General features: G+C 41.6%; 2 protein-coding genes across 6 annotated transcripts in view; both read left to right on the top strand.

Annotated features, from left to right (window-relative positions):
- Nucleotides 1–465: 465 nt before the first annotated feature.
- On the top strand, nucleotides 466–12,632 carry mog (Myelin-oligodendrocyte glycoprotein; the record flags this gene model as incomplete). The annotated part of the gene is given in 4 exon segments (NM_001165147.1): nucleotides 466–470; nucleotides 473–617; nucleotides 6,261–6,302; nucleotides 11,992–12,632. Coding segments are annotated over 4 exon segments (215 nt in total), but the record flags the coding sequence as incomplete, so codon positions are not given.
- A 2,997-nt stretch (nucleotides 12,633–15,629) lies between these two features.
- The window catches only part of LOC110535267, a 142,040-nt gene continuing 129,813 nt past the window's right edge, over nucleotides 15,630–27,856 (top strand). For all 5 annotated transcript variants that reach the window (XM_036987015.1, XM_036987014.1, XM_036987012.1 and 2 more), the window contains exons 1-2: nucleotides 15,630–15,896; nucleotides 20,687–21,034. In XM_036987015.1, coding sequence (XP_036842910.1) covers nucleotides 15,824–15,896; nucleotides 20,687–21,034 — 421 coding nt within the window. In that variant the 5' untranslated portion in view covers nucleotides 15,630–15,823. The remainder of the gene's footprint in view (nucleotides 15,897–20,686; nucleotides 21,035–27,856) is intronic.

Raw genomic sequence — 27,856 nt, 5'->3', positions numbered from 1 at the left:
CTAGTTTCAAGAGGTTTTAATGTCCCGTTAGTAGTTTAATCTTCCTCGTATTCCTAAATTTTATTTTCCAAAGATTGCATGTTAGCTGATTGCACTGTGGGTTTATTCAATCTTCCCCCAACTGCAGTTCCAACTCCCATTCTATCTCCAGCAGTCCCAGTGTTGTCCATGTCTCTCTCCATCACCATCTCCAGCAGTCCCAGTGTTGTCCATGTCTCTGCCCAGCACCATCTCCAGCAGTCCCAATGTTGTCCATGTCTCTCTCCATCACCATCTCCAGCAGTCCCAGTGTTGTCCATGTCTCTCTCCATCACCATCTCCAGCAGTCCCAGTGTTGTCCATGTCTCTCTCCATCTCCAGCAGTCCCAGTGTTGTCCATGTCTCTCTCCATCACCATCTCCAGCAGTCCCAGTGTTGTCCATGTCTCTACCCAGCACCATCTCCAGTGTTAAATTGTTTTCTTTCTCCAACTGCAGTTCCAACTCCCATTCCATCTCCAGCAGTCCCAGTGTTGTCCATGTCTCTACCCAGGCTGCTGTGTAGTCTACTGGTGGGGTCTCCCTACCTGCTGGTGACCATCATACTGCTGGTGAAAGGCTGCAGGAGCAGGACTCAAGGTGAGATCCTGAGTTTATACAGGATCGCCTCATTTGTAAATCAGAATTATATTATCATGGCCATTGAAATGCTGGCTATTAAAATTAGATCCAACAAGAACATCAAGGGGGGAAAAAAAAGAAAAAAAAAGTGTTATTGTATGTTGATGACTATAGTCCGCAATCTGGATCCCTGCACAGACTCATTGAAGATCTTGGTCACTCTTCTATCCTCTTTGGACTAAAACCTAATTATAACAAGTATTGTGTATTGGATCGTTAAAATACAGTGTTTACACCACCTTGTAGTTGACCAATAAAATGGGTGGATGGTGAAGTAGACATACTTGGCATTCACATCTACAAAAATATAAATGAACTGACCACAATTCATTTCAATCGATAGTTAACAAAAATAGATACAATTCTGCAACCATGGAGAGGTAAATACTTGTCTATTTATGGAAAAATCACATTGACTAACTATTTGGTCCTATCAATGTTGACTAACTATTTGGTCCTATCAATGTTGACTGACTAATGGTCCTATCAATGTTGACTGACTAATGGCCCTATCACAGTTGGTCCTATCAATGTTGACTGGCTCATGGTCCTATCAATGTTGACTGACTAATGGTCATATCACAGTTGACTGACTAATGGTCCTATCACAGTTGACTTACTAACTAATGGTCCTATCACAGTTGACTGACTGACTAATGATCCTATCACAGTTGACTTACTAATGGTATTATCACAGTTGACTGACTAATGGTCCTATCACAGTTGACTGACTGACTAATGGTCCTATCACAGTTGACTGACTAATGGTCCTATCACAGTTTTTTATTTATTTATTTATTTTACCTTTATTTAACCAGGTAGGCAAGTTGAGAACAAGTTCTCATTTACAATTGCCACCTGGCCAAGATAAAGCAAAGCAGTTTGACAGATACAACAACACAGAGTTACACATGGAGTAAAACAAACATACAGTCAATAATAAAGTATAAACAAGTCTATATACAATGTGAGCAAATGAGGTGAGAAGGGAGGTAAAGGCAAAAAGGCCATGGTGGCAAGGTAAATACAATATAGCAAGTAAAACACTAGAATGGTAGTTTTGCAATGGAAGAATGTGCAAAGTAGAAATAAAAATAATGGGGTGCAAAGGAGCAAAATAAATAAATAAATTAAATACAGTTGGGAAAGAGGTAGTTGATAGGGCTAAATTATAGGTGGGCTATGTACAGGTGCAGTAATCTGTGAGCTGCTCTGACAGTTGGTGCTTAAAGCTAGTGAGGGAGATAAGTGTTTCCAGTTTCAGAGATTTTTGTAGTTCGTTCCAGTCATTGGCAGCAGAGAACTGGAAAGAGAGGCGGCCAAAGAAAGAATTGGTTTTGGGGGTGACTAGAGAGATATACCTGCTGGAGCGTGTGCTACAAGTGGGAGATGCTATGGTGACCAGCGAGCTGAGATAAGGGGGGACTTTACCTAGCAGGGTCTTGTAGATGACATGGAGCCAGTGGGTTTGGCGACGAGTATGAAGCGAGGGCCAGCCAACGAGAGCGTACAGGTCGCAATGGTGGGTAGTATATGGGGCTTTGGTGACAAAACGGATTGCACTGTGATAGACTGCATCCAATTTGTTGAGTAGGGTATTGGAGGCTATTTTGTAAATTACATCGCCAAAGTCGAGGATTGGTAGGATGGTCAGTTTTACAAGGGTATGTTTGGCAGCATGAGTGAAGGATGCTTTGTTGCGAAATAGGAAGCCAATTCTAGATTTAACTTTGGATTGGAGATGTTTGATATGGGTCTGGAAGGAGAGTTTACAGTCTAACCAGACACCTAAGTATTTGTAGTTGTCCACGTATTCTAAGTCAGAGCCGTCCAGAGTAGTGATGTTGGACAGGCGGGTAGGTGCAGGTAGCGATCGGTTGAAGAGCATGCATTTAGTTTTACTTGTATTTAAGAGCAATTGGAGGCCACGGAAGGAGAGTTGTATGGCATTGAAGCTTGCCTGGAGGGTTGTTAACACAGTGTCCAAAGAAGGGCCGGAAGTATACAGAATGGTGTCGTCTGCGTAGAGGTGGATCAGAGACTCACCAGCAGCAAGAGCGACCTCATTGATGTATACAGAGAAGAGAGTCGGTCCAAGAATTGAACCCTGTGGCACCCCCATAGAGACTGCCAGAGGTCCGGACAACAGACCCTCCGATTTGACACACTGAACTCTATCAGAGAAGTAGTTGGTGAACCAGGCGAGGCAATCATTTGAGAAACCAAGGCTGTTGAGTCTGCCGATGAGGATGTGGTGATTGACAGAGTCGAAAGCCTTGGCCAGATCAATGAATACGGCTGCACAGTAATGTTTCTTATCGATGGCGGTTAAGATATCGTTTAGGACCTTGAGCGTGGCTGAGGTGCACCCATGACCAGCTCTGAAACCAGATTGCATAGCAGAGAAGGTATGGTGAGATTCAAAATGGTCGGTAATCTGTTTGTTGACTTGGCTTTCGAAGACCTTAGAAAGGCATGGTAGGATAGATATAGGTCTGTAGCAGTTTGGGTCAAGAGTGTCCCCCCCTTTGAAGAGGGGGATGACCGCAGCTGCTTTCCAATCTTTGGGAATCTCAGACGACACGAAAGAGAGGTTGAACAGGCTAGTAATAGGGGTGGCAACAATTTCGGCAGATAATTTTAGAAAGAAAGGGTCCAGATTGTCTAGCCCGGCTGATTTGTAGGGGTCCAGATTTTGCAGCTCTTTCAGAACATCAGCTGAATGGATTTGGGAGAAGGAGAAATGGGGAAGGCTTGGGCGAGTTGCTGTTGGGGGTGCAGTGCTGTTGACAGGGGTAGAAGTAGCCAGGTGGAAAGCATGGCCAGCAGTAGAAAAATGCTTATAGAAATTTTCAATTATGGTGGATTTATCAGTGGTGACAGTGTTTCCTATCTTCAGTGCAGTGGGCAGCTGGGAGGAGGTGTTCTTATTCTCCATGGACTTTACAGTGTCCCAGAACTTTTTTGAGTTAGTGTTGCAAGAAGCAAATTTCTGCTTGAAAAAGCTAGCCTTGGCTTTTCTAACTGCCTGTGTATAATGGTTTCTAGCTTCCCTGAACAGCTGCATATCACGGGGGCTGTTCGATGCTAATGCAGAACGCCATAGGATGTTTTTGTGTTGGTTAAGGGCAGTCAGGTCTGGGGAGAACCAAGGGCTATATCTGTTCCTGGTTCTAAATTTCTTGAATGGGACATGTTTATTTAAGATGGTTAGGAAGGCATTTAAAAAAAATATCCAGGCATCCTCTACTGACGGGATGAGGTCAATATCCTTCCAGTTGACTGACTAATAGTCCTATCACAGTTGACTGACTGACTAATAGTCCTATCACAGTTAACTGACTGACTAATGGTCCTATCACAGTTAACTGACTGACTAATGGTCCTATCACAGTCGACTTACTAATGGTCCTATCACAGTTTACTGACTTACTAATGGTCCTATCACAGTTGACTGACTTACTAATGGTCCTATCACAGTTGACTGACTGACTAATGGTCCTATCACAGTTGACTGACTGACTAATGGTCCTATCACAGTTGACTGACTGAATAATGGTCCTATCACAGTTGACTGACTGACTAATGGCCCTATCACAGTTGACTGACTAATGGTCCTATCACAGTTGACTGACTAATGGTCCTATCACAGTTGATTGACTGACTAATGGTCCTATCACAGTTGACTGACTAATGGTCCTATCACAGTTGACTGACTTACTAATGGTCCTATCACAGTTGACTGACTTACTAATGGTCCTATCACAGTTGACTGACTAACGGTCCTATCACAGTTGACTGACTGGCTCTGCCTACTCCAGAACAACTCGTTTTTTAAATCATATGAGCAAAAAACATTTAATTTTATTTGGAACTGGCATAAATAAAACAATATATCAGTTTAATCTGAGGACAACATGGAGACAGCTCCACCATACAGGTTGCAAAATAAATGGGAGGAGATGTTCAATGTACCAATTCCATGGCACATGGTTTATCAACTGGTACAAAAAACTACACTTGATTCAACACTTAGAGTTTAGAGTTTAAATTCTTATTTAACATTCATTCTTATTTAACATTCAGCCACCAACAGAATGCTATATAATATTATAGTATATTATTTATATATATATATATATATATATATATATATATATATATATATATATATATATATATATATATATATATATATATATATATATATATATATATATATAATAGATCATTTATTCTGGTATTGCCCCTATGTAGCTTGTTTCTGGTCACAGGTTCAGGTTCACAGGTTCAGGCATGGTTAAAAATTCACAACATGCACTTAAAATGAACCTTACAAATAGCAGTGTTGGTGTCACGTCTGCTCCGGCTCTTCCCCCCTGGTGCTTGAGGGCGCCAGGTTACCTTTTTGTTGCATCAATCACTCCTGCCATCCATTACGCACACCTGCCTTCCCTCGTCACGCCCATCAGCGATATTGGACTCACCAGGACTCATCGTCTGTTTATTACCTATATTTGTCCCTGCTGCTGCATTGATTGTCTTTTGTCTTTGTTTCCCGGTTTTTTGACGCTGTTCCTGTCTCGTCCGTTATACATTAAATGTTTTACTCCTGCTTCATCTCTCCAGCGTCATTAGTGATTTGGAAAGTCAGTTAATCAATAAACAATATTACAATACTGGTAGGAAAGGTTTTCGTCTTTAGCTCACAATCTGTAGATAATATACGATTAGAAAGATTAAAACATTTTGTAGCATAATTGAAAAATATATGTCAAATGGAAACCAAACGAGGTCTATGGTGATAGGTGGGATTAAAGAGCTGAGGTCTATGGTGATAGGTGGGATTAAAGAGCTGAAGTCTATGGTGATAGGTGGGATGGGCTGAGAGAGGCTGAGGGGTGGGATAAAAGAGCTGAGGTCTATGGTGATAGGTGGGATGGGCTGAGAGTGGCTGAGGGGTGGGATTAAAGAGCTGAGGTCTATGGTGATAGGTGGGATGGGCTGAGAGTGGCTGAGGGGTGGGATTAAAGAGCTGAGGTCTATGGTGACAGGTGGGATGGGCTGAGAGAGGCTGGGGGGATTAAAGAGCTGACGTCTATGGTGATCGGTGGGATGGGCTGAGAGAGGTGAGATTAAAGAGCTGAGGTCTATGGTGATAGGTGGGATGGGCTGAGAGGTGAGATTAAAGAGCTGAGGTCTATGGTGATAGGTGGGATGGGCTGAGAGAGGTGAGATTAAAGAGCTGAGGTCTATGGTGACAGGTGGGATGGGCTGAGAGAGGCTGGGGGGATTAAAGAGCTGACGTCTATGGTGATAGGTGGGATGGGCTGAGAGAGGCTGGGGGGATTAAAGAGCTGAGGTCTATGGTGATAGGTGGGATGGGCTGAGAGAGGTGAGATTAAAGAGCTGACGTCTATGGTGATAGGTGGGATGGGCTGAGAGAGGCTGGGGGGATTAAAGAGCTGACGTCTATGGTGATAGGTAGAACCATGTTGTAAAGTGTTGATAACTGTAGCTCTGATTGAACCATGTTTAAAGTGTTGATAACTGTATCTCTGATTGAACCATGTTGTAAAGTGTTGATATCTGTCTGTTTAGGTGAAACCAGGGTACCCAGGAAGACCCACCAAGACCAATTAGGTGAGTTTCTACCTTACAACACAACAGCTGCAGGGGCACAATATGGTATTCTGAACACAATGTGTTCTATATTATATTATGTTACCTCTAAATAGAAGTTGAAAGGATTAGAGTGAACTAACAAAATATGTCACTGATTTGAATATATTTTATTTGTACCTTTATTTAACAAATTCTTATTTTCAATGACAGCCTAGGAACAGTGGGTTAACTGCCTTGTTCAGGAGCAGAAGGACAGATTTTTACCTTGTCAGCTCGGGGGTTTGATCTCACAACCTTGCAATTACTAGTCCAACACTCTAACCACTAGGCTACCTGCATTTAGATGTAAATAACAGGTATTGACAAGGAGTAAATATCCCAGATATTGATTAGGAGTAAATATCCTAGGTATTGATGATGAGTAAATAGCACAGGTATGGGTAATTATCCGAATGTTCCTCTCCTTGTTTGGCAGTCGAAGTCACCGGTCTTCTAGCCATCGCCAATCCATTTTCCATTTGTTTTGTCTTGTTTTCCTGGTTTTCATTCCCTTATTACGTGTTCTGTACTATAATCCAAGATGGCGTAGCAGTAAGTCGTCCTGTCCCTTGTATATATCGTTTTTTTTCTCATTTTTTTACATATTTTTCTTCGCATACCTCTTTAAAAACATTTTGCTAAACCTAATGCTTCCATATACTCTCCTGCAACCCGCCTCACCCAATGTAGCTATTTTTCCTAAAGTATTTATACTTACTTCGGAACCGGAACCCCTCAACTGAAGCTAGCCAGCTAACCACCAGCTATGCTAGCGGCCTTCAGCTAACCGGTCATCAGCTAACCTTTAGCCCGGAAAGCTCTCGCCAGTTCGAACAACGCGACTCTAACCAGAGCATAACGGACCTATTTATTTTTCATCCCCGGATTCCCACCGCAAACGGAACATTTTTCAGCTGGAGACCACAACTAGCTATCTAGCTAAACCGCAACCCCAGATGATTACCCCTGGCTAGCGTTTCCACCCACTTAGCTTGAAGCTAGCCCGGCCAGAGCACCTGTAGCATACTCCTGGGCTACAATACCCGGGCCCACGACCGGTCTATCGATGTCACCGCATGAAGATGAATAAACAGACTCACCCCATCGCGACGTCCCCCAAAGGCTAACTCTCTAGCCCTCGCTATCTCCCTGCTTGCTAACTCGGCCTGCTAGCTTGTCTAGCTCCGGTTCGCTAACTGCTACCTTGTCTAGCCCTGGCCTACGAACTGTTAGCTTGTTAGCACAGGCCTGCTAACCGTCTGAATCGCCGCATCCCAAACACTCTCTGGACCCATATTTACTTTCTATCTCTTTTTGATTTTTAATTTGTTTATACCTTCCGGAAACCTGCCTCACCCAATGTGATACGGAATCGCTATTATTTTTAAATTTTTTAGAACACACTCAAGAACCTCCAGACGCTAACCAGCTAACTAGCTACAAGCTATTTAGTCATTGTTCGTTTTTTTTTTTACCTGGATAACACTCGCCAGTCCAGCTTCCCTGCCCATCCACCGCTGCCCCCTGGACACTGAATTCTTGGCTACATAGCTGATGCACGCTGGACTGTCCATTAATCACGGTACTCCATTCTGCTTGTTTGTTTTATCTGTCGGCCCCGTTGCCTAGTCAACACCATTTTACCTGCTGTTTGTTGTGCTAGCTGATTAGCTGTTGTTGTCTCGCCTACTGTTTTAGCTAGCTTTCCCAATTCAACACCTGTGATTACTGTATGCCTCGCTGTATGTCTCTCTCAAATGTCAATATGCCTTATATACTGTTGTTCAGGTTAGTTATCATTGTTTTAGTTCACAATGGAGCCCCTAGTTCCACTCTTCATACCCCTGTTACCTCCTTTGTCCCACCTCCCACACATGCGGTGACCTCATCCATTACAACCAGCATGTCCAGAGATACAACCTCTCTCATCACCCAGTGCCTGGGCCTCCCTCCGCTGTACCCGCACCTCACCATACCCCTGTCTGCGCATTATGCCCTGAATATATTCTACCATGCCCAGAAACCTGCTCCTCTTATTCTCTGTCCCCAACGCTCTACGCGACCAGTTTTGATAGCCTTTAGCCGCACCCTCATACTACTCGTTCTCTGTTCCGCGGGTGATGTGGAGGTAAACCCAGGCCCTGCATGTCCCCAGGCACCCTCATTTGTTGACTTCTGTGATCGAAAAAGCCTTGGTTTCATGCATGTCAACATCAGAAGCCTCCTCCCTAAGTTTGTTTTACTCACTGCTTTAGCACACTCTGCCAACCCTGATGTCCTTGCCGTGTCTGAATCCTGGCTCAGGAAGGCCACCAAAAATTCAGAGATTTCCATACCCAACTATAACATCTTCCGTCAAGATAGAACTGCCAAAGGGGGAGGAGTTGCAGTCTACTGCAGAGATAGCCTGCAAAGTAATGTCATACTTTCCAGGTCCATACCCAAACAGTTCGAACTACTAATTTTGAAAATTACTCTCTCCAGAAATAAGTCTCTCACTGTTGCCGCCTGCTACCGACCCCCCTCAGCTCCCAGCTGTGCCCTGGACACCATTTGTGAATTGATCGCCCCCCATCTAGCTTCAGAGCACCCTCACAGACGTCATCCTGACCAACTGGCCCTCCAAATACACCTCCGCTGTCTTCAACCAGGATCTCAGCGATCACTGCCTCATTGCCTGTATCCGCCACGGAGCCGCAGTCAAACGACCACCCCTCATCACTGTCAAACGCTCCCCAAAACCCTTCTGTGAGCAGGCCTTTCTAATCGACCTGGCCCGGGTATCCTGGAAGGATATTGACCTCATCCCGTCAGTTGAGGATGCCTGGTCATTCTTTAAAAGTAACTTACTCACCATTTTAGATAAGCATGCTCCGTTCAAAAAATGCAGAACTAAGAACAGATACAGCCCTTGGTTCACTCCAGACCTGACTGCCCTCGACCAGCACAAAAACATCCTGTGGCGGACTGCAATAGCATCGAATAGTCCCCGTGATATGCAACTGTTCAGGGAAGTCAGGAACCAATACACGCAGTCAGTCAGGAAAGCTAAGGCCAGCTTCTTCAGGCAGAAGTTTGCATCCTGTAGCTCCAACTCCAAAAAGTTCTGGGACACTGAAGTCCATGGAGAACAAGAGCGCCTCCTCCCAGCTGCCCACTGCACTGAGGCTAGGTAACACGGTCACCACCGATAAATCCATGATTATCGAAAACTTCAATAAGCATTTCTCAACGGCTGGACATGCCTTCCGCCTGGCTACTCCAACCTCGGCCAACAGCTCCGCCCCCCCGCAGCTCCTCGCCCAAGCCTCTCCAGGTTCTCCTTTACCCAAATCCAGATAGCAGATGTTCTGAAAGAGCTGCAAAACCTGGACCCGTACAAATTAGCTGGGCTTGACAATCTGGACCCTCTATTTCTGAAACTATCCGCCGCCATTGTCGCAACCCCTATTACCAGCCTGTTCAACCTCTCTTTCATATCGTCTGAGATCCCCAAGGATTGGAAAGCTGCCGCAGTCATCCCCCTCTTCAAAGGGGGAGACACCCTGGACCCAAACTGTTACAGACCTATATCCATCCTGCCCTGCCTATCTAAGGTCTTTGAAAGCCAACAAAAGTCAACAAACAGGTCACTGACCATCTCGAATCCCACCGTACCTTCTCCGCTGTGCAATCTGGTTTCCGAGCCGGTCACGGGTGCACCTCAGCCACACTCAAGGTACTAAACGATATCATAACCGCCATCGATAAAAGACAGTACTGTGCAGCCGTCTTCATCGACCTTGCCAAGGCTTTCGACTCTGTCAATCACCATATTCTTATCGGCAGACTCAGTAGCCTCGGTTTTTCGGATGACTGCCTTGCCTGGTTCACCAATTACTTTGCAGACAGAGTTCAGTGTGTCAAATCGGAGGGCATGCTGTCCGGTCCTCTGGCAGTCTCTATGGGGGTGCCACAGGGTTCAATTCTCGGGCCGACTCTTTTCTCTGTATATATCAATGATGTTGCTCTTGCTGCGGGCGATTCCCTGATCCACCTCACGCAGACGACACCATTCTATATACTTTCGGCCCGTCATTGGACACTGTGCTATCTAACCTCCAAACGAGCTTCAATGCCATACAACACTCCTTCCGCGGCCTCCAACTGCTCTTAAACGCTAGTAAAACCAAATGCATGCTTTTCAACCGATCGCTGCCTGCACCCGCATGCCCAACTAGCATCACCACCCTGGATGGTTCCGACCTTGAATATGTGGACATCTATAAGTACCTAGGTGTCTGGCTAGACTGCAAACTCTCCTTCCAGACTCATATCAAACATCTCCAATCGAAAATCAAATCAAGAGTCGGCTTTCTATTCCACAACAAAGCCTCCTTCACTCACGCCGCCAAGCTTACCCTAGTAAAACTGACTATCCTACCGATCCTTGACTTCGGCGATGTCATCTACAAAATGGCTTCCAACACTCTACTCAGCAAACTGGATGCAATCTATCACAGTGCCATCCGTTTTGTCACTAAAGCACCTTATACCACTCACCACTGCGACTTGTATGCTCTAGTCGGCTTGCCCTCGCTACATATTCGTCGCCAGACCCACTGGCTCCAGGTCATCTACAAGTCCTTGCAAGGTAAAGCTCCTCCTTATCTCAGTTCACTGGTCACGATGGCAACACCCATCCGTAGCACTCGCTCCAGCAGGTGTATCTCACTGATCATCCCTAAAGCCAACACCTCATTTGGCCGCCTTTCGTTACAGTACTCTGCTGCCTGTGACTGGAACGAACTGCAAAAATCGTTGAAGTTGGAGACTTTTATCTCCCTCACCAACTTCAAACATCAGCTATCTGAGCAGCTAAACGATCGCTGCAGCTGTACATAGTCTATTGGTAAATAGCCCACCCATTTTCACCTACCTCATTCCCATACTGTTTTTATTTATTTACTTTTCTGCTCTTTTGCATACCAATATCTCTACCTGTACATGACCATCTGATCATTTATCACTCCAGTGTTAATCTGCAAAATTCTAATTATTCGCCTACCTCCTCATGCCTTTTGCACACATTGTATATAGACTCCCCCCTTTTTTCTACTGTGTTATTGACTTGTTAATTGTTTACTCCATGTGTAACTCTGTGTTGTTGTCTGTTCACACTGCTATGCTTTATCTTGGCCAGGTCGCAGTTGCAAAGGAGAACTTGTTCTCAACTAGCCTACCTGGTTAAATAAAGGTGAAATTAAAAATTTTAAATAAAAATAAAAAATGTAACCCTCTGTTCCCCTCATGTCTTTGTGCGGAATTGTTTGTTGTAAGTGCTTGTGCACATTGTTGTCTGGCGTGAGACGGGTTTTGTACCCGTTGTTATTCTGGATGTAGCCCAGGTATTGATAATGAGTAAATAGCCCAGGTATTGAAACATGGTAAATTGCCCTGGTATTGATAATTAGTAAATAACCCTGTTATTAATAATTAGTAAATAACCCTGGTATTGATAAGGGAGAACTGTACATAAGCAGGAGCCCCATTGGAAGTAATTTGATAGGATTCTAAGTAGCACAGTATTGACTAGTAAATCATCTGATATGATTTACATTTCTAAGTGGTTCTGTATTGGATAAGTAAATACATGGCTACACTGATGAACTACTTCTGTGTTGAACAGGTGATCGTGTTGAAGAAGAGTGAGGCTGAGATCACCTGATCACCATAACAACCATCAGAATGGAACTCATGGAATTCTCATATAGAACTATGAGTCACAATGCTGTATGTTGTTACATTGTAGCTACACCTGCTGGAACAATAGTGACATTTGATCAAATGTGATCTATTAACTGATACATGTATTATTCTGATTGGAATGTGTTTTAATATAATGTGTGTTGTATTATTCATTTAGCAGCTGTCCTTTAACATCAGTCATATACTGGTCATATACTGTGTAGCATTATTGTTGATACATTGTAAATGCCTTCACTTTTCATGTCTATACAGATCAACTGATAGGTGTTGTGGTTCAGGCATTATTGTTACAGGTTCAGTATAATGTTATACCGTTACATGTTACAGAGATAGAAAACATACAGGAGAGGAGAATTCAATTATTACAATTATTTACTTTATTTTCCCATTTTGGTCTCTAGAATAGTGCAGCATAATTTAATTTAATTTAAACATGAAACTAACATAGGCCTTTTGATTTATTGTGGTTGTTTTGTGCAAAACCATTATTTTTCAATTAATCATCCTGGTAAGATATTGCTTTTGTCTTTGTAGCAAATATAATTAAATAAGTGATTTTCCTCAATCATGTATTCTGTTTTTTAATCTGTTCTGAATGACATCACAACCACTCTGTTTTTAATTTCACTCACTTCCCTTTATGTATCTTCTAAATGCTCCATTCCAGGTTTCCCCTACAGCCCCCAGGGCTTTGTGCATTGTCATGCTGAAACAGGAAAGGGACAAACTGTTGCCACAAAGTTGGAAGAACAGAATCGTCTAGAATGTATGCAGTAGCGTTAAGATTTCTCCTCACTGGAACTATGGGGCCTGAACCAGGAAACATAGCCCCAGACAGTTATTCCTCCTCCACCATACTTTACAGATTGTCTGTAATTGTCACACTATTGTCATAACTGGCCTTTGAGGATCAGGTTACAGTGGATCACAGTTCTACAAGAGAGATCTCTTGACAGCCATGGTATATCAGACCGTATACCACGGGTATGAGAGATTTTTATTTTATTTTACTGCTCTAGTTACATTGGTAACCAGTTTATAATAGCAATACAGAACCTCGGGCGTTACTTTTCAAGTCACCGGTTGTCTACCCACGCTGGGAGCGTCAACACGGCTGATTAGCCTCCTCAGATGCCCACACTCACAGAACGAGTGCAAGGAAACAGACAACTAAGAGAAAGGACATTGTGACATCTTGTGGACAATCAGACTTACACCTGCAGAGGAAAGACCATCAGAGACCTTGAACACGTAAATTCATGCATTACACTTCAAACCCATAAGAGAGGCAGTTCGGGGTGTTAGGGCTAAACTAAGAGTAGTTTACGAATGCATCCAAATCTCTCTCTCTTTCTATAAATCTCCATCTTGTGTAACACGTGTCTTATTGTGTTGGTCCGCTAGGGACCTGTTGCCATTGTATTAAAATCGGTATTCTGATATTCTTTGAGTTAAATCGGGAAACGGTAACTCATTCAACAAACTTTTCCCATGATTTTGTTTTGTTTGTATTCATAATAATTTGTGTTCTTGTAATCTCGCTTGGTCGTTAGACGCAATACACACAGTACCAGTCAAAAGTTTGGACAGACCTACTCATTCCAGGGTTTTTCTTTATTTGTACTATTTTCTACATTCTAGAGTAATAGTGAAGACATCAAAACTATGAAATAACACATATGAAATCATGTAGTAAACGAAAAAGTACATTTTATATTTTAGATTCTTCAAAGTAGCCAGCCAGGCCTTGATGACAGCTTTGCACACTATTGGCATTCTCTCAACCAGCTTCATGAGGTAGTCACTAATCAGTTGAGCTAATCAGTTGTATTGTGACAAGGTAGGGGTGGTATACAGAAGATAGCCCTATTTGGTAAAAGACCAAGTCCATATTATGGCAAGAACATCTCAAATAAGCAAAGAGAAATGACAGTCCATCATTACTCAGAAGGTCAGTCAATACGGAACATTTCAAGAACTTTAAACGTTTCTTCAAGTGCAGTCGCAAAAACCATCAAGCGCAATGATGAAACTGGTTCTCATTAGGACCGCCACAGGAAAGGAAGACCCAGAGTTACCTCTGCTGCAGAGGATAAATTCATTAGAATTGCCAACCATTAGAATTGCCAACCTCATAAATATTAGACCGGTGGTCTGATGAATCCAAATTTGAGTTCCAACTAACACTTTGAGTGTTTTGGTTCCAACCGCCGTGTCTTTGTGAGACGCAGAGTAGGTGAACGGATGATCTCAGCATGTATGGTTCCCACCGTGAAGCATGGAGGAGGAGGTGTGGGGGTGCTTTGCTGGTGACACTGTCTGTGATTTATTTAGAATTCAAGGCACACGTAACCAGCATGGCTACCACAGCATTCTGAAGCTAAACGCCATCCCATCTGATCTGCTCTTAGTGGGACGATTATTTGTTTTTCAACAGGACAATGACCCAAAACACAGCTCCAGGCTGTGTAAGGGCTATTTGACCAAGAAGGAGAGTGATGGAGTGCTGCATCAGATGACCTGGCCTCCATAATCACCCGACCTCAACCCAATTGAGATGGTTTGGGATGAGTTGGACCGCAGAGTGAAGGAAAAGCAGCCAACAAGTGCTCAGTTGTCATCAATTGTCATCAATTCAATGTTTTATTTTTATTTAACTAGGCAACTCAGTTATTAACGAAATTCTGCCTACCCCGGCCAAACCCTTGGGTGTACCATTGTGCGCTGCCCTATGGTACTCCCAATCACGGCCGGATGTAATACAGCCTGAAATTGAACCAAGGACTGTAGTGACGCCTCTAAGATGCAGTGCCTTAGACCGCTGCGCCACTCGGGGCAAAGGGTGGCTACTTTGAAGATTCTAAAATCTAAAATATAATAATATAAAATATATTTTGATTTGTTCAACACTTCTTTGGTTACTACATAATTCCATATCTGTTACTTCATAGTGTTGATGTCTTCACTATTATTCTACAATGTTGAAAATTGTTAAAAAAAACAAAAAAAAACGAATGAGTAGGTGTGTCAAATTTTGACTGGTACTGTATGTATATAGTATATCTCTAATACTGAATTATTCCTGAATCATTAGTTAAGTATCTTGCAGCAACATGGTGATAACTCTACTTTCCTCTCTGATTAAATTAGTGTAATTTCTGCCGTACTGCTCACACCTATCTAGCCATCTTTCTAGTATCTAGCTAGTCAACAACTGACAGTGAACTTCACATTAATGTTATATGATCAATGTTCTTGGGTCAATTTCACATCACAAGTTGTAAATTTGAAATATTTACTACAGCCTACGTGTTGTCACGTTAATTTCAAGATTCACTTAAGTTCACGTGTGTGTTTTAGGACATTTGACACAAAGTTAATTTCCATATCAGAACACTAGTTGGAACTACATATCGCGAGATGACATGAAGTTAATGACCATATCAGAACACTAGAGGGAGATAGATATCGCGAGATGACATGAAGTTAATGACCATGTCAGAACACTAGTTGGAACTAGATATCGCGAGATTTTATTCAACTAGAAGTACTGTAGGTGAAAGTGAAAGTAAAGTGTGAAACTCCACCGCCCTTTTTTTCTCCGTTATTTCTGGAACAGACGCAGTGTTACATTCTGTTCGTTGACAAATTAGCCTTTCAACTGTTTTGGTTTATGTTTCTAAACTCCTAATAGTTTTATTGACCAGTTACAAACAGCTTTACCTTGGCGTCAGACTTGTTTTGTTCGTGAAATGAAGACCTTTCCGACCTCTGCGGTCTGGTGTTTTGGGATTCTGTTCATCAGTGTATCATTGTTAACGACAGGTAGGACACAACATAATTCCTTCATTATTTAGCCTGTAGGCTATTTTATTATCTGAACATAATATTAACAAGAAAGAAACGGGGAGAATTCAAGTGCAGGATCATAACCGAGTGCAGGAAATGTACGATGTCTTGTCGTCGCTGTGTAGTTGTCTGATCAGACAGGACAGTTTGGGTGTGGTGCTGTAGGGTGTCCATGACAGAGACACACTATTTTCACGATACTTACATACGGCAGTGACTGTTTCGTAGCAGGATAGGAGATTGAGTTAAGTTTGGGAAAAGGGGTCATGGAAAATTCTCTCCTAACTTGTTAAGAAAATCTTAACTGTATCAAGTCGCGTGAAGAGTGTCCGTGGTAGATGCGTTCATAAAGGAAGTGTAGCCATGTTTTTGACTAGAAAGAGAATACGTTTTACGATCTTTTTAGTCATAAAAATGGCTAAAGCCAAGAAAGATTCGACACACCAGGTCGAAATAATTAAGGTTTTGGAGCAAGGGTTATGTTACGGTTAAGTATACTTTAGTGAGTGTTAAAATTAGGGTAATGACTATAGAGATAGAGGATTCATCTTTATATCAGTACCATTATAGATTAGGGTAATGACTATAGAGAGGTCTTTATATCAGTACCATTATAGATTAGGGTAATGACTATAGAGATAGGTCTTAATATCAGTACCATTATAGATTAGGGTAATGACTATAGAGAGGTCTTTATATCAGTACCATTATAGATTAGGGTAATGACTATAGAGAGGTCTTTATATCAGTACCATTATAGATTAAGGTAATGACTATAGAGATAGAGGTCTTTATATCTGTACCATTATAGATTAGGGTAATGACTATATAGAGGTCTTTATATCAGTACCATTATAGATTAGGGTAATGACTATAGAGATAGAGGTCTTTATATCTGTACCATTATAGATTAGGGTAATGACTATATAGAGGTCTTTATATCAGTACCATTATAGATTAGGGTAATGACTATAGAGATATGTCTTTATATCAGTACCATTATAGATTAGGGTAATGACTATAGAGATAGAGGTCTTTATTTCTGTACCATTATAGATTAGGGTAATGACTATATAGAGGTCTTTATATCAGTACCATTATAGATTAGGGTAATGACTATAGAGATAGGTCTTAATATCAGTACCATTATAGATTAGGGTAATGACTATAGAGAGGTCTTTATATCAGTACCATTATAGATTAGGGTAATGACTATATAGAGGTCTTTATATCAGTACCATTATAGATTAGGGTAATGACTATAGAGATAGAGGTCTTTATATCTGTACCATTATAGATTAGGGTAATGACTATAGAGATAGGTCTTTATATCAGTACCATTATAGATTAGGGTAATGACTATAGAGATAGGTCTTTATATCAGTACCATTATAGATTAGGGTAATGACTACAGAGGTAGAGGATTCATCTTTATATCAGTACCATTATAGATTAGGGTAATGACTACAGAGATAGGTCTTTATATCAGTACCATTATAGATTAGGGTAATGACTATAGAGGTAGAGGATTCATCTTTATATCAGTACCATTATAGATTAGGGTAATGACTACAGAGATAGGTCTTTATATCAGTACCATTATAGATTAGGGTAATGACTATAGAGGTAGAGGATTCATCTTTATATCAGTACCATTATAGATTAGGGTAATGACTATAGAGATAGGTCTTTATATCAGTACCATTATAGATTAGGGTAATGACTATAGAGATAGGTCTTAATATCAGTACCATTATAGATTAGGGTAATGACAATAGAGATAGGTCTTTATATCAGTACCATTATAGATTAGGGTAATGACTATAGAGATAGGTCTTTATATCAGTACCATTATAGATTAGGGTAATGACTATAGAGATAGGTCTTTATATCAGTACCATTATAGATTAGGGTAATGACTATAGAGGTAGAGGATTCATCTTTATATCAGTACCATTATAGATTAGGGTAATGACAATAGAGATAGGTCTTTATATCAGTACCATTATAGATTAGGGTAATGACTATAGAGATAGGTCTTTATATCAGTACCATTATAGATTAGGGTAATGACTATAGAGAGGTCTTTATATCAGTACCATTATAGATTAGGGTAATGACTATAGAGGTAGAGGATTCATCTTTATATCAGTACCATTATAGATTAGGGTAATGACTATAGAGAGGTCTTTATATCAGTACCATTATAGATTAGGGTAATGACTATAGAGATAGGTCTTAATATCAGTACCATTATAGATTAGGGTAATGACTATAGAGAGGTCTTTATATCAGTACCATTATAGATTAGGGTAATGACTATAGAGAGGTCTTTATATCAGTACCATTATAGATTAAGGTAATGACTATAGAGATAGAGGTCTTTATATCTGTACCATTATAGATTAGGGTAATGACTATATAGAGGTCTTTATATCAGTACCATTATAGATTAGGGTAATGACTATAGAGATAGAGGTCTTTATATCTGTACCATTATAGATTAGGGTAATGACTATATAGAGGTCTTTATATCAGTACCATTATAGATTAGGGTAATGACTATAGAGATATGTCTTTATATCAGTACCATTATAGATTAGGGTAATGACTATAGAGATAGAGGTCTTTATTTCTGTACCATTATAGATTAGGGTAATGACTATATAGAGGTCTTTATATCAGTACCATTATAGATTAGGGTAATGACTATAGAGATAGGTCTTAATATCAGTACCATTATAGATTAGGGTAATGACTATAGAGAGGTCTTTATATCAGTACCATTATAGATTAGGGTAATGACTATATAGAGGTCTTTATATCAGTACCATTATAGATTAGGGTAATGACTATAGAGATAGAGGTCTTTATATCTGTACCATTATAGATTAGGGTAATGACTATAGAGATAGGTCTTTATATCAGTACCATTATAGATTAGGGTAATGACTATAGAGATAGGTCTTTATATCAGTACCATTATAGATTAGGGTAATGACTACAGAGGTAGAGGATTCATCTTTATATCAGTACCATTATAGATTAGGGTAATGACTACAGAGATAGGTCTTTATATCAGTACCATTATAGATTAGGGTAATGACTATAGAGGTAGAGGATTCATCTTTATATCAGTACCATTATAGATTAGGGTAATGACTACAGAGATAGGTCTTTATATCAGTACCATTATAGATTAGGGTAATGACTATAGAGGTAGAGGATTCATCTTTATATCAGTACCATTATAGATTAGGGTAATGACTATAGAGATAGGTCTTTATATCAGTACCATTATAGATTAGGGTAATGACTATAGAGATAGGTCTTTATATCAGTACCATTATAGATTAGGGTAATGACTATAGAGATAGGTCTTTATATCAGTACCATTATAGATTAGGGTAATGACTATAGAGATAGGTCTTTATATCAGTACCATTATAGATTAGGGTAATGACTATAGAGGTAGAGGATTCATCTTTATATCAGTACCATTATAGATTAGGGTAATGACAATAGAGATAGGTCTTTATATCAGTACCATTATAGATTAGGGTAATGACTATAGAGATAGGTCTTTATATCAGTACCATTATAGATTAGGGTAATGACTATAGAGAGGTCTTTATATCAGTACCATTATAGATTAGGGTAATGACTATAGAGGTAGAGGATTCATCTTTATATCAGTACCATTATAGATTAGGGTAATGACTATAGAGAGGTCTTTATATCAGTACCATTATAGATTAGGGTAATGACTATATAGAGGTCTTTATATCAGTACCATTATAGATTAGGGTAATGACTATAGAGATAGGTCTTTATATCAGTACCATTATAGATTAGGGTAATGACTATAGAGATAGGTCTTTATATCAGTACCATTATAGATTAGGGTAATGACTATAGAGATAGGTCTTTATATCAGTACCATTATAGATTAGGGTAATGACTATATAGATAGGTCTTCATATCAGTACCATTATAGATTAGGGTAATGACTATAGAGATAGGTCTTTATATCAGTACCATTATAGATTAGGGTAATGACTATAGAGATAGGTCTTTATATCAGTACCATTATAGATTAGGGTAATGACTATAGAGAGGTCTTTATATCAGTACCATTATAGATTAGGGTAATGACTATAGAGAGGTCTTTATATCAGTACCATTATAGATTAGGGTAATGACTATAGAGATAGGTCTTTATATCAGTACCATTATAGATTAGGGTAATGACTATAGAGATAGGTCTTAATATCAGTACCATTATAGATTAGGGTAATGACTATAGAGAGGTCTTTATATCAGTACCATTATAGATTAGGGTAATGACTATAGAGAGGTCTTTATATCAGTACCATTATAGATTAGGGTAATGACTATAGAGAGGTCTTTATATCAGTACCATTATAGATTAGGGTAATGACTATAGAGAGGTCTTTATATCAGTACCATTATAGATTAGGGTAATGACTATAGAGATAGGTCTTTATATCAGTACCATTATAGATTAGGGTAATGACTATAGAGAGGTCTTTATATCAGTACCATTATTTATCTTTATTACTGTGCCATAGATCATGTATTTCAAACTGTCTACATAAATCTCCCACATGAGACGCCATCTTAACCACCTTCATTTGACTTCAATGTACTATTGAGTCTTCACATAGGAATGAATGTCCAGAATCCATGGAAGAACAGGAAGTTACCAGGTGTCTTTAACTGTGTGTCGTTTTGTTTTTCTCCAGGGTTGTCTGAGGTTCAGGTTGTTGGACCGGCTGACCCAGTCGTTGCCTTAGCTGGTGATGACATCATTCTACCATGTTCCTTGAAACCCAATGTCAGTGCTGAGGACATGACAGTGGAGTGGACAGGATTGTACCTGACAACAAGAAACGTCCATCTTTACCGTGACGGTCGAGACTCCAATGAGGAGCAGTTTCCATCCTACAGGGGAAGGACATCAATGTTTCATGAAGAACTGAAGAACGGCAACGTCTCCTTAAAGCTGAACAGAGTTACTCTCTCTGATGCTGGAAGCTACAGGTGCTTCATTCCAACACTGATGAAGGACACCACCGTTCAACTCTTTGTTGGTGAGTCATGAATACTGGAGATGTGATCAGAGGTTGTAAATCTGTCAGTTTTTTTTTTTTGCACAAAAATGATCTTAGTGTTGACTGCTAATTATGGAAAATAAGAAACAGGATTTTTAATATATATACACTGCTCAAAAAAATTAAGGGAACACTAAAATAACACATCCTAGATCTGTTGAATGTGCTGACAACAAAATCACACAAAAATTATCAATGGAAATCAAATTTATCGACCCATGGAGGTCTGGATTTGGAGTCACACTCAAAATTAAAATGCTGAACCACACTACAGGCTGATCCAACTTTGATGTTATGTCCTTAAAACAAGTCAAAATGAGGCTCAGTAGTGTGTGTGTGGCCTCCACGTGCCTGTATGACCTCCCTACAATGCCTGGGCATGCTCCTGATGAGGTGGCAGATGGTCTCCTGATGGATCTCCTCCCAGACCTGGACTAAAGCATCCGCCAACTCCTGGACAGTCTGTGGTGCAATGGTGGATGGAGCGAGACATGATGTCCCAGATGTGCTCAATTGGATTCAGGTCTGGGGAACGGGCGGGCCAGTCCATAGCATCAATGCCTTCCTCTTGCAGGAACTGCTGACACACTCCAGCCACATGAGGTCTAGCATTGTCTTGCATTAGGAGGAACCCAGGCCCAACCGCACCAGCATATGGTCTCACAAGGGGTCTGAGGATCTCATCTCGGTACCTAATGGCAGTCAGGCTACCTCTGGCGAGCACATGGAGGGCTGTGCGGCCCCATAAAGAAATGCCACCCCACACCATGACTGACCCACCGCCAAACCGGTCATGCTGGAGGATGTTACAGGCAGCAGAACGTTCTCCACGGCGTCTCCAGACTCTGTCACGTCTGTCATGTGCTCAGTGTGAACCTGCTTTGATCTGTGAAGAGCACAGGGCGCCAGTGGCGAATTTGCCAATCTTGGTGTTCTCTGGCAAATGCCAAACGTCCTGCACGGTGTTGGGCTGTAAGCACAACCCCCACTTGTGGACGTCAGGCCCTCATATCACCCTCATGGAGTCTGTTTCTGACCGTTTGAGCAGACACATGCACATTTGTGGCCTGCTGGAGGTCATTTTGCAGGGCTCTGGCAGTGCTCCTCCTGCTCCACCTTGCACAAAGGATGAGGTAGCTGTCCTGCTGCTGGGTTGTTGCCCTCCTACAGCCTCCTCCACTTCTCCTGATGTACTGGCCTGTCTCCTGGTAGTGCCTCCATGCTCTGGACACTACGCTGACAGACACAGCAAACCTTCTTGCCACAGCTCGCATTGATGTGCCATCCTGGATGAGCTGCACTACCTGAGCCACTTGTGTGGGTTGTAGATTCCGTCTCATGCTACCATTAGAGTGAAAGCACCGCCAGCATTCAAAAGTGACCAAAACATCAACCAGGAAGCATAGGAACTGAGAAGTGGTCTGTGGTCACCACCTGCAGAACCACTCCTTTATTGGGGGTCTTGTTAATTGCCTATAATTCCCACCTGTTGTCTATTCCAGCATGTGACATTTATTGTCAATCAGTGTTGCTTCCTAAGTGGACAGTTTGATTTCACAGAAGTGTGATTGACTTGGAGTTACATTGTGTTGTTTAAATGTTCCCTTTATTTTTTTGAGCAGTGTTTTTTGTGATGGCTACATATAATCGAGGTGAGGATGATGGAATTGATCTACTTCTGTTGTGTAAATGGCACTCCGTGCTCTTTTCGAAGGATTGATCCCAGATCAGGATTGTTCAGGGCTATGGGATCCGGGGGGTCGAGGGTGGTCTGCCAGGCATTGGGATGAGGAGGGCTTTTAGCGGGTGGAATAGTAGGGACCAATTGGAGGTTTACTTAGTAGAAAGGCAAAGATCATGGTACAGCCATATAGACACTCAATCATCATGTTACTTTTTAATGGTACGTTTACAAACATATATTTTGATAAATAGAATTGAAAGTTGTGTCTCATTATGGTAAGTGGTGAAATAAGTATAGCCAGGTATGATTGTAATGGCCTAGCAGATAATTAGAAAAGACGATCAGTATTTACCTGGCTAAAAGAGAAGGAATATAATATCTATTGTTTACAGGAAACTCATTCAACAATTTTAGATGAAGTTGTGGAAAAAGGACTGGGGGGGGGATATATTTCTCCCATGGGCAAAGACGTTCAAAAGGGTTGATGGTGGGGTGGGTAGCCTAGTGGTTAGAGCATTGGACTAGTAACCATAAGGTCCCCCATGATGGGGCGACAGGGTAGCCTAGTGGTTAGAGCATTGGACTAGTAACCATAAGGTCCCCCATGATGGGGCGACAGGGTAGCCTAGTGGTTAGAGCATTGGACTAGTAACCATAAGGTCCCCCATGATGGGGCGACAGGGTAGCCTAGTGGTTAGAGTGGAGGGGCGGCAGGGTAGCCTAGTGGTTAGAGTGTAGAGGCGGCAGGGTAGCCTAGTGGTTAGAGTGGAGGGGCGGCAGGGTAGCCTAGTAGTTAGTGTTGTTTTTAATTTACAGTAATTTTGATCCAAATGTGCAAATCATCCAAACAGATCATCAAGGTAGATGGATGATTTTAAATATGTTATTGGACCATAGATATGGCTTATTAACCTATACGGTCCGAATAATGATGAGCTTCTTTGAAAATATATATCAGAATTTATCATCTCTACAAGCAATCTCTACAAGCAACACTAGACTCTATTATTATGGTGGGAGATTTTAATAAGGTCTTAAATAGCTCTATGGACCGGAAAGGAAATCACACTACAAACTATCACCCTCAGACACTTAAGGAAATCATGAATGTCATGGATATATTAGAATTAGTGGATATATGGAGACTTAAATACCCTACTGGATATACATGGCAGAGGCTTAATCATCTTGACTACTTTCTCTGGCACCAAAAGTTTAGAAAGTGTTTTAACCACTCCTATGTAAATGGTAGATTATCAGACACGCAACAAGGTCTGATTTCATTATTACTGAAACAAGATACAAGTGGTAAATATAAAGATCCAGTCCATTTAAAAAATTGGAGGCCTCTTACACTTCAGTGTTGTGATGCAAAATGCTTGGCACATAAAATTTAAAAAGTATTGTCAGATATTTTTCATCCTAATCATGCAGGTTTTTCACGATACATTGGAGATAATGTAAGACAAGTACTGGAAACAATAGAACACTATGAAATATCGGGGACACCAGGCCTGGTTTCATAGCTGATTTTGAAAAAGCTTTTGATAAAGTACAACTGGAGTTTATATTTAAATGCTTGGAATATTTCCATTTTGGGGAATCTCTTATAAAATGGGTTAAAGTTATGTATAGTAACACTAGGTGTAAAATAGTAAATAATGGCTACATCTTAGAAAGTTTAAAACTATCTAGAGGAGTAAAACAAGGTTGTCCACTATCGACATATCATCATTTCTTCCTCTGTTATAGGTCATGTATTCAGCTGGTCTTCCTCCCTCATCATTCCTTCCTCTGTTATAGGTCATGTATTCAGCTGGTCTTCCTCCCTCATCATTCCTTCCTCTGTTATAGGTCATGTATTCAGCTGGTCTTCCTCCCTCATCATTCCTTCCTCTGTTATAGATCATGTATTCAGCTGGTCTTCCTCCCTCATCATGTATTCAGCTTGTCTTCCTCCCTCATCATTCCTTCCTCTGTTATAGGTCATGTATTTAGCTGGTCTTCCTCCCTCATCATTCCTTCCTCTGTTATAGGTCATGTATTCAGCTGGTCTTCCTCCCTCATCATTCCTTCCTCTGTTATAGATCATGTATTCAGCTAGTCTTCCTCCCTCATCATGTATTCAGCTGGTCTTCCTCCCTCATCATTCCTTCCTCTGTTATAGATCATGTATTCAGCTGGTCTTCCTCCCTCATCCTGTATTCAGCTGGTCTTCCTCCCTCATCATTCCTTCCTCTGTTATAGGTCATGTATTCAGCTGGTCTTCCTCCCTCATCATTCCTTCCTCTGTTATAGATCATGTATTCAGCTGGTCTTCCTCCCTCATCATGTATTCAGCTTGTCTTCCTCCCTCATCATTCCTTCCTCTGTTATAGGTCATGTATTTAGCTGGTCTTCCTCCCTCATCATTCCTTCCTCTGTTATAGGTCATGTATTCAGCTGGTCTTCCTCCCTCATCATTCCTTCCTCTGTTATAGATCATATATTCAGCTGGTCTTCCTCCCTCATCATGTATTCAGCTTGTCTTCCTCCCTCATCATTCCTTCCTCTGTTATAGGTCATGTATTTAGCTGGTCTTCCTCCCTCATCATTCCTTCCTCTGTTATAGGTCATGTATTCAGCTGGTCTTCCTCCCTCATCATTCCTTCCTCTGTTATAGATCATGTATTCAGCTAGTCTTCCTCCCTCATCATGTATTCAGCTGGTCTTCCTCCCTCATCATTCCTTCCTCTGTTATAGATCATGTATTCAGCTGGTCTTCCTCCCTCATCCTGTATTCAGCTGGTCTTCCTCCCTCATCATTCCTTCCTCTGTTATAGGTCATGTATTCAGCTGGTCTTCCTCCCTCATCATTCCTTCCTCTGTTATAGATCATGTATTCAGCTGGTCTTCCTCCCTCATCATGTATTCAGCTTGTCTTCCTCCCTCATCATTCCTTCCTCTGTTATAGGTCATGTATTTAGCTGGTCTTCCTCCCTCATCATTCCTTCCTCTGTTATAGGTCATGTATTCAGCTGGTCTTCCTCCCTCATCATTCCTTCCTCTGTTATAGATCATGTATTCAGCTAGTCTTCCTCCCTCATCATGTATTCAGCTGGTCTTCCTCCCTCATCATTCCTTCCTCTGTTATAGATCATGTATTCAGCTGGTCTTCCTCCCTCATCCTGTATTCAGCTGGTCTTCCTCCCTCATCATTCCTTCCTCTGTTGTAGATCATGTATTCAGCTGGTCTTCCTCCCTCATCATTCCTTCCTCTGTTATAGATCATGTATTCAGCTGGTCTTCCTCCCTCATCATGTATTCAGCTAGTCTTCCTCCCTCATCATGTATTCAGCTGGTCTTCCTCCCTCATCATGTATTCAGCTGGTCTTCCTCCCTCGTCATGTATTCAGCTGGTCTTCCTCCCTCATCATGTTTTCAGCTGGTCTTCCTCCCTCATCCTGTATTCAGCTGGTCTTCCTCCCTCATCATTCCTTCCTCTGTTATAGGTCATGTATTCAGCTGGTCTTCCTCCCTCATCATTCCTTCCTCTGTTATAGATCATGTATTCAGCTGGTCTTCCTCCCTCATCATGTATTCAGCTTGTCTTCCTCCCTCATCATTCCTTCCTCTGTTATAGGTCATGTATTCAGCTGGTCTTCCTCCCTCATCATTCCTTCCTCTGTTATAGGTCATGTATTCAGCTGGTCTTCCTCTCTCATCATTCCTTCCTCTGTTATAGATCATGTATTCAGCTGGTCTTCCTCCCTCATCATGTATTCAGCTGGTCTTCCTCCCTCATCATTCCTTCCTCTGTTATAGGTCATGTATTCAGCTGGTCTTCCTCCCTCATCATTCCTTCCTCTGTTATAGATCATGTATTCAGCTGGTCTTCCTCCCTCATCATGTATTCAGCTGGTCTTCCTCCCTCATCATTCCTTCCTCTGTTATAGATCATGTATTCAGCTGGTCTTCCTCCCTCATCATTCCTTCCTCTGTTAGAGATCATGTATTCAGCTGGTCTTCCTCCTTCATCATTCCTTCCTCTGTTATATATCATGTATTCAGCTGGTCTTCCTCCCTCATCATGTATTCAGCTGGTCTTCCTCCCTCATCATGTATTCAGCTGGTCTTCCTCCCTCATCATGTATTCAGCTGGTCTTCCTCCCTCATCATGCATTCAGCTGGTCTTCCTCCCTCATCATGCATTCAGCTGGTCTTCCTCCCTCATCATGTATTCAGCTGGTCTTCCTCCCTCATCATGTATTCAGCTGGTCTTCCTCCCTCATCATTCCTTCCTCTGTTATAGATCATGTATTCAGCTGGTCTTCCTCCCTCATCATGTATTCAGCTAGTCTTCCTCCCTCATCATGTATTCAGCTGGTCTTCCTCCCTCATCAGTCCTTCCTCTGTTATAGATCATGTATTCAGCTGGTCTTCCTCCCTCATCATGTATTCAGCTAGTCTTCCTCCCTCATCATGTATTCAGCTAGTCTTCCTCGCTCATCATGTATTCAGCTGGTCTTCCTCCCTCATCATGTATTCAGCTGGTCTTCCTCCCTCATCATGTATTCAGCTGGTCTTCCTCCCTCGTCATGTATTCAGCTGGTCTTCCTCCCTCATCATGTTTTCAGCTGGTCTTCCTCCCTCATCATGTATTCAGCTGGTCTTCCTCCCTCATCATTACTTCCTCTGTTATAGATCATGTATTCAGCTGGTCTTCCTCCCTCATCATTCCTTCCTCTGTTATAGATCATGTATTCAGCTGGTCTTCCTCCCTCATCATGTATTCAGCTGGTCTTCCTCCCTCATCATGTATTCAGCTGTTCAGCACACAGCCTTTACAACACACTCCTCACACATCCAAACCTCCCACACTGTCACACTGTCTGTGTCCCAATATTCCTACTGTTGACTCACTGTCTGTGTCCCAATATTCCTACTACCTGCTGTTGACTCACTGCTGTGTCCCAATATTCCTACTACCTGCTGTTGACTCACTGCTGTGTCCCAATATTCCTGCTACCTACTGTTGACTCACTGCTGTGTCCCAATATTCCTACTGTTGACTCACTGCTGTGTCCCAATATTCCTACTACCTACTGTTGACTCACTTCTGTGTCCCAATATTCCTA

The sequence above is a fragment of the Oncorhynchus mykiss genome, chromosome 9 (genome assembly GCF_013265735.2).
Source record: "Oncorhynchus mykiss isolate Arlee chromosome 9, USDA_OmykA_1.1, whole genome shotgun sequence".
NCBI lineage: Eukaryota > Metazoa > Chordata > Actinopteri > Salmoniformes > Salmonidae > Oncorhynchus > Oncorhynchus mykiss.
This window is presented reverse-complemented; position numbering and strand designations above follow the sequence as displayed.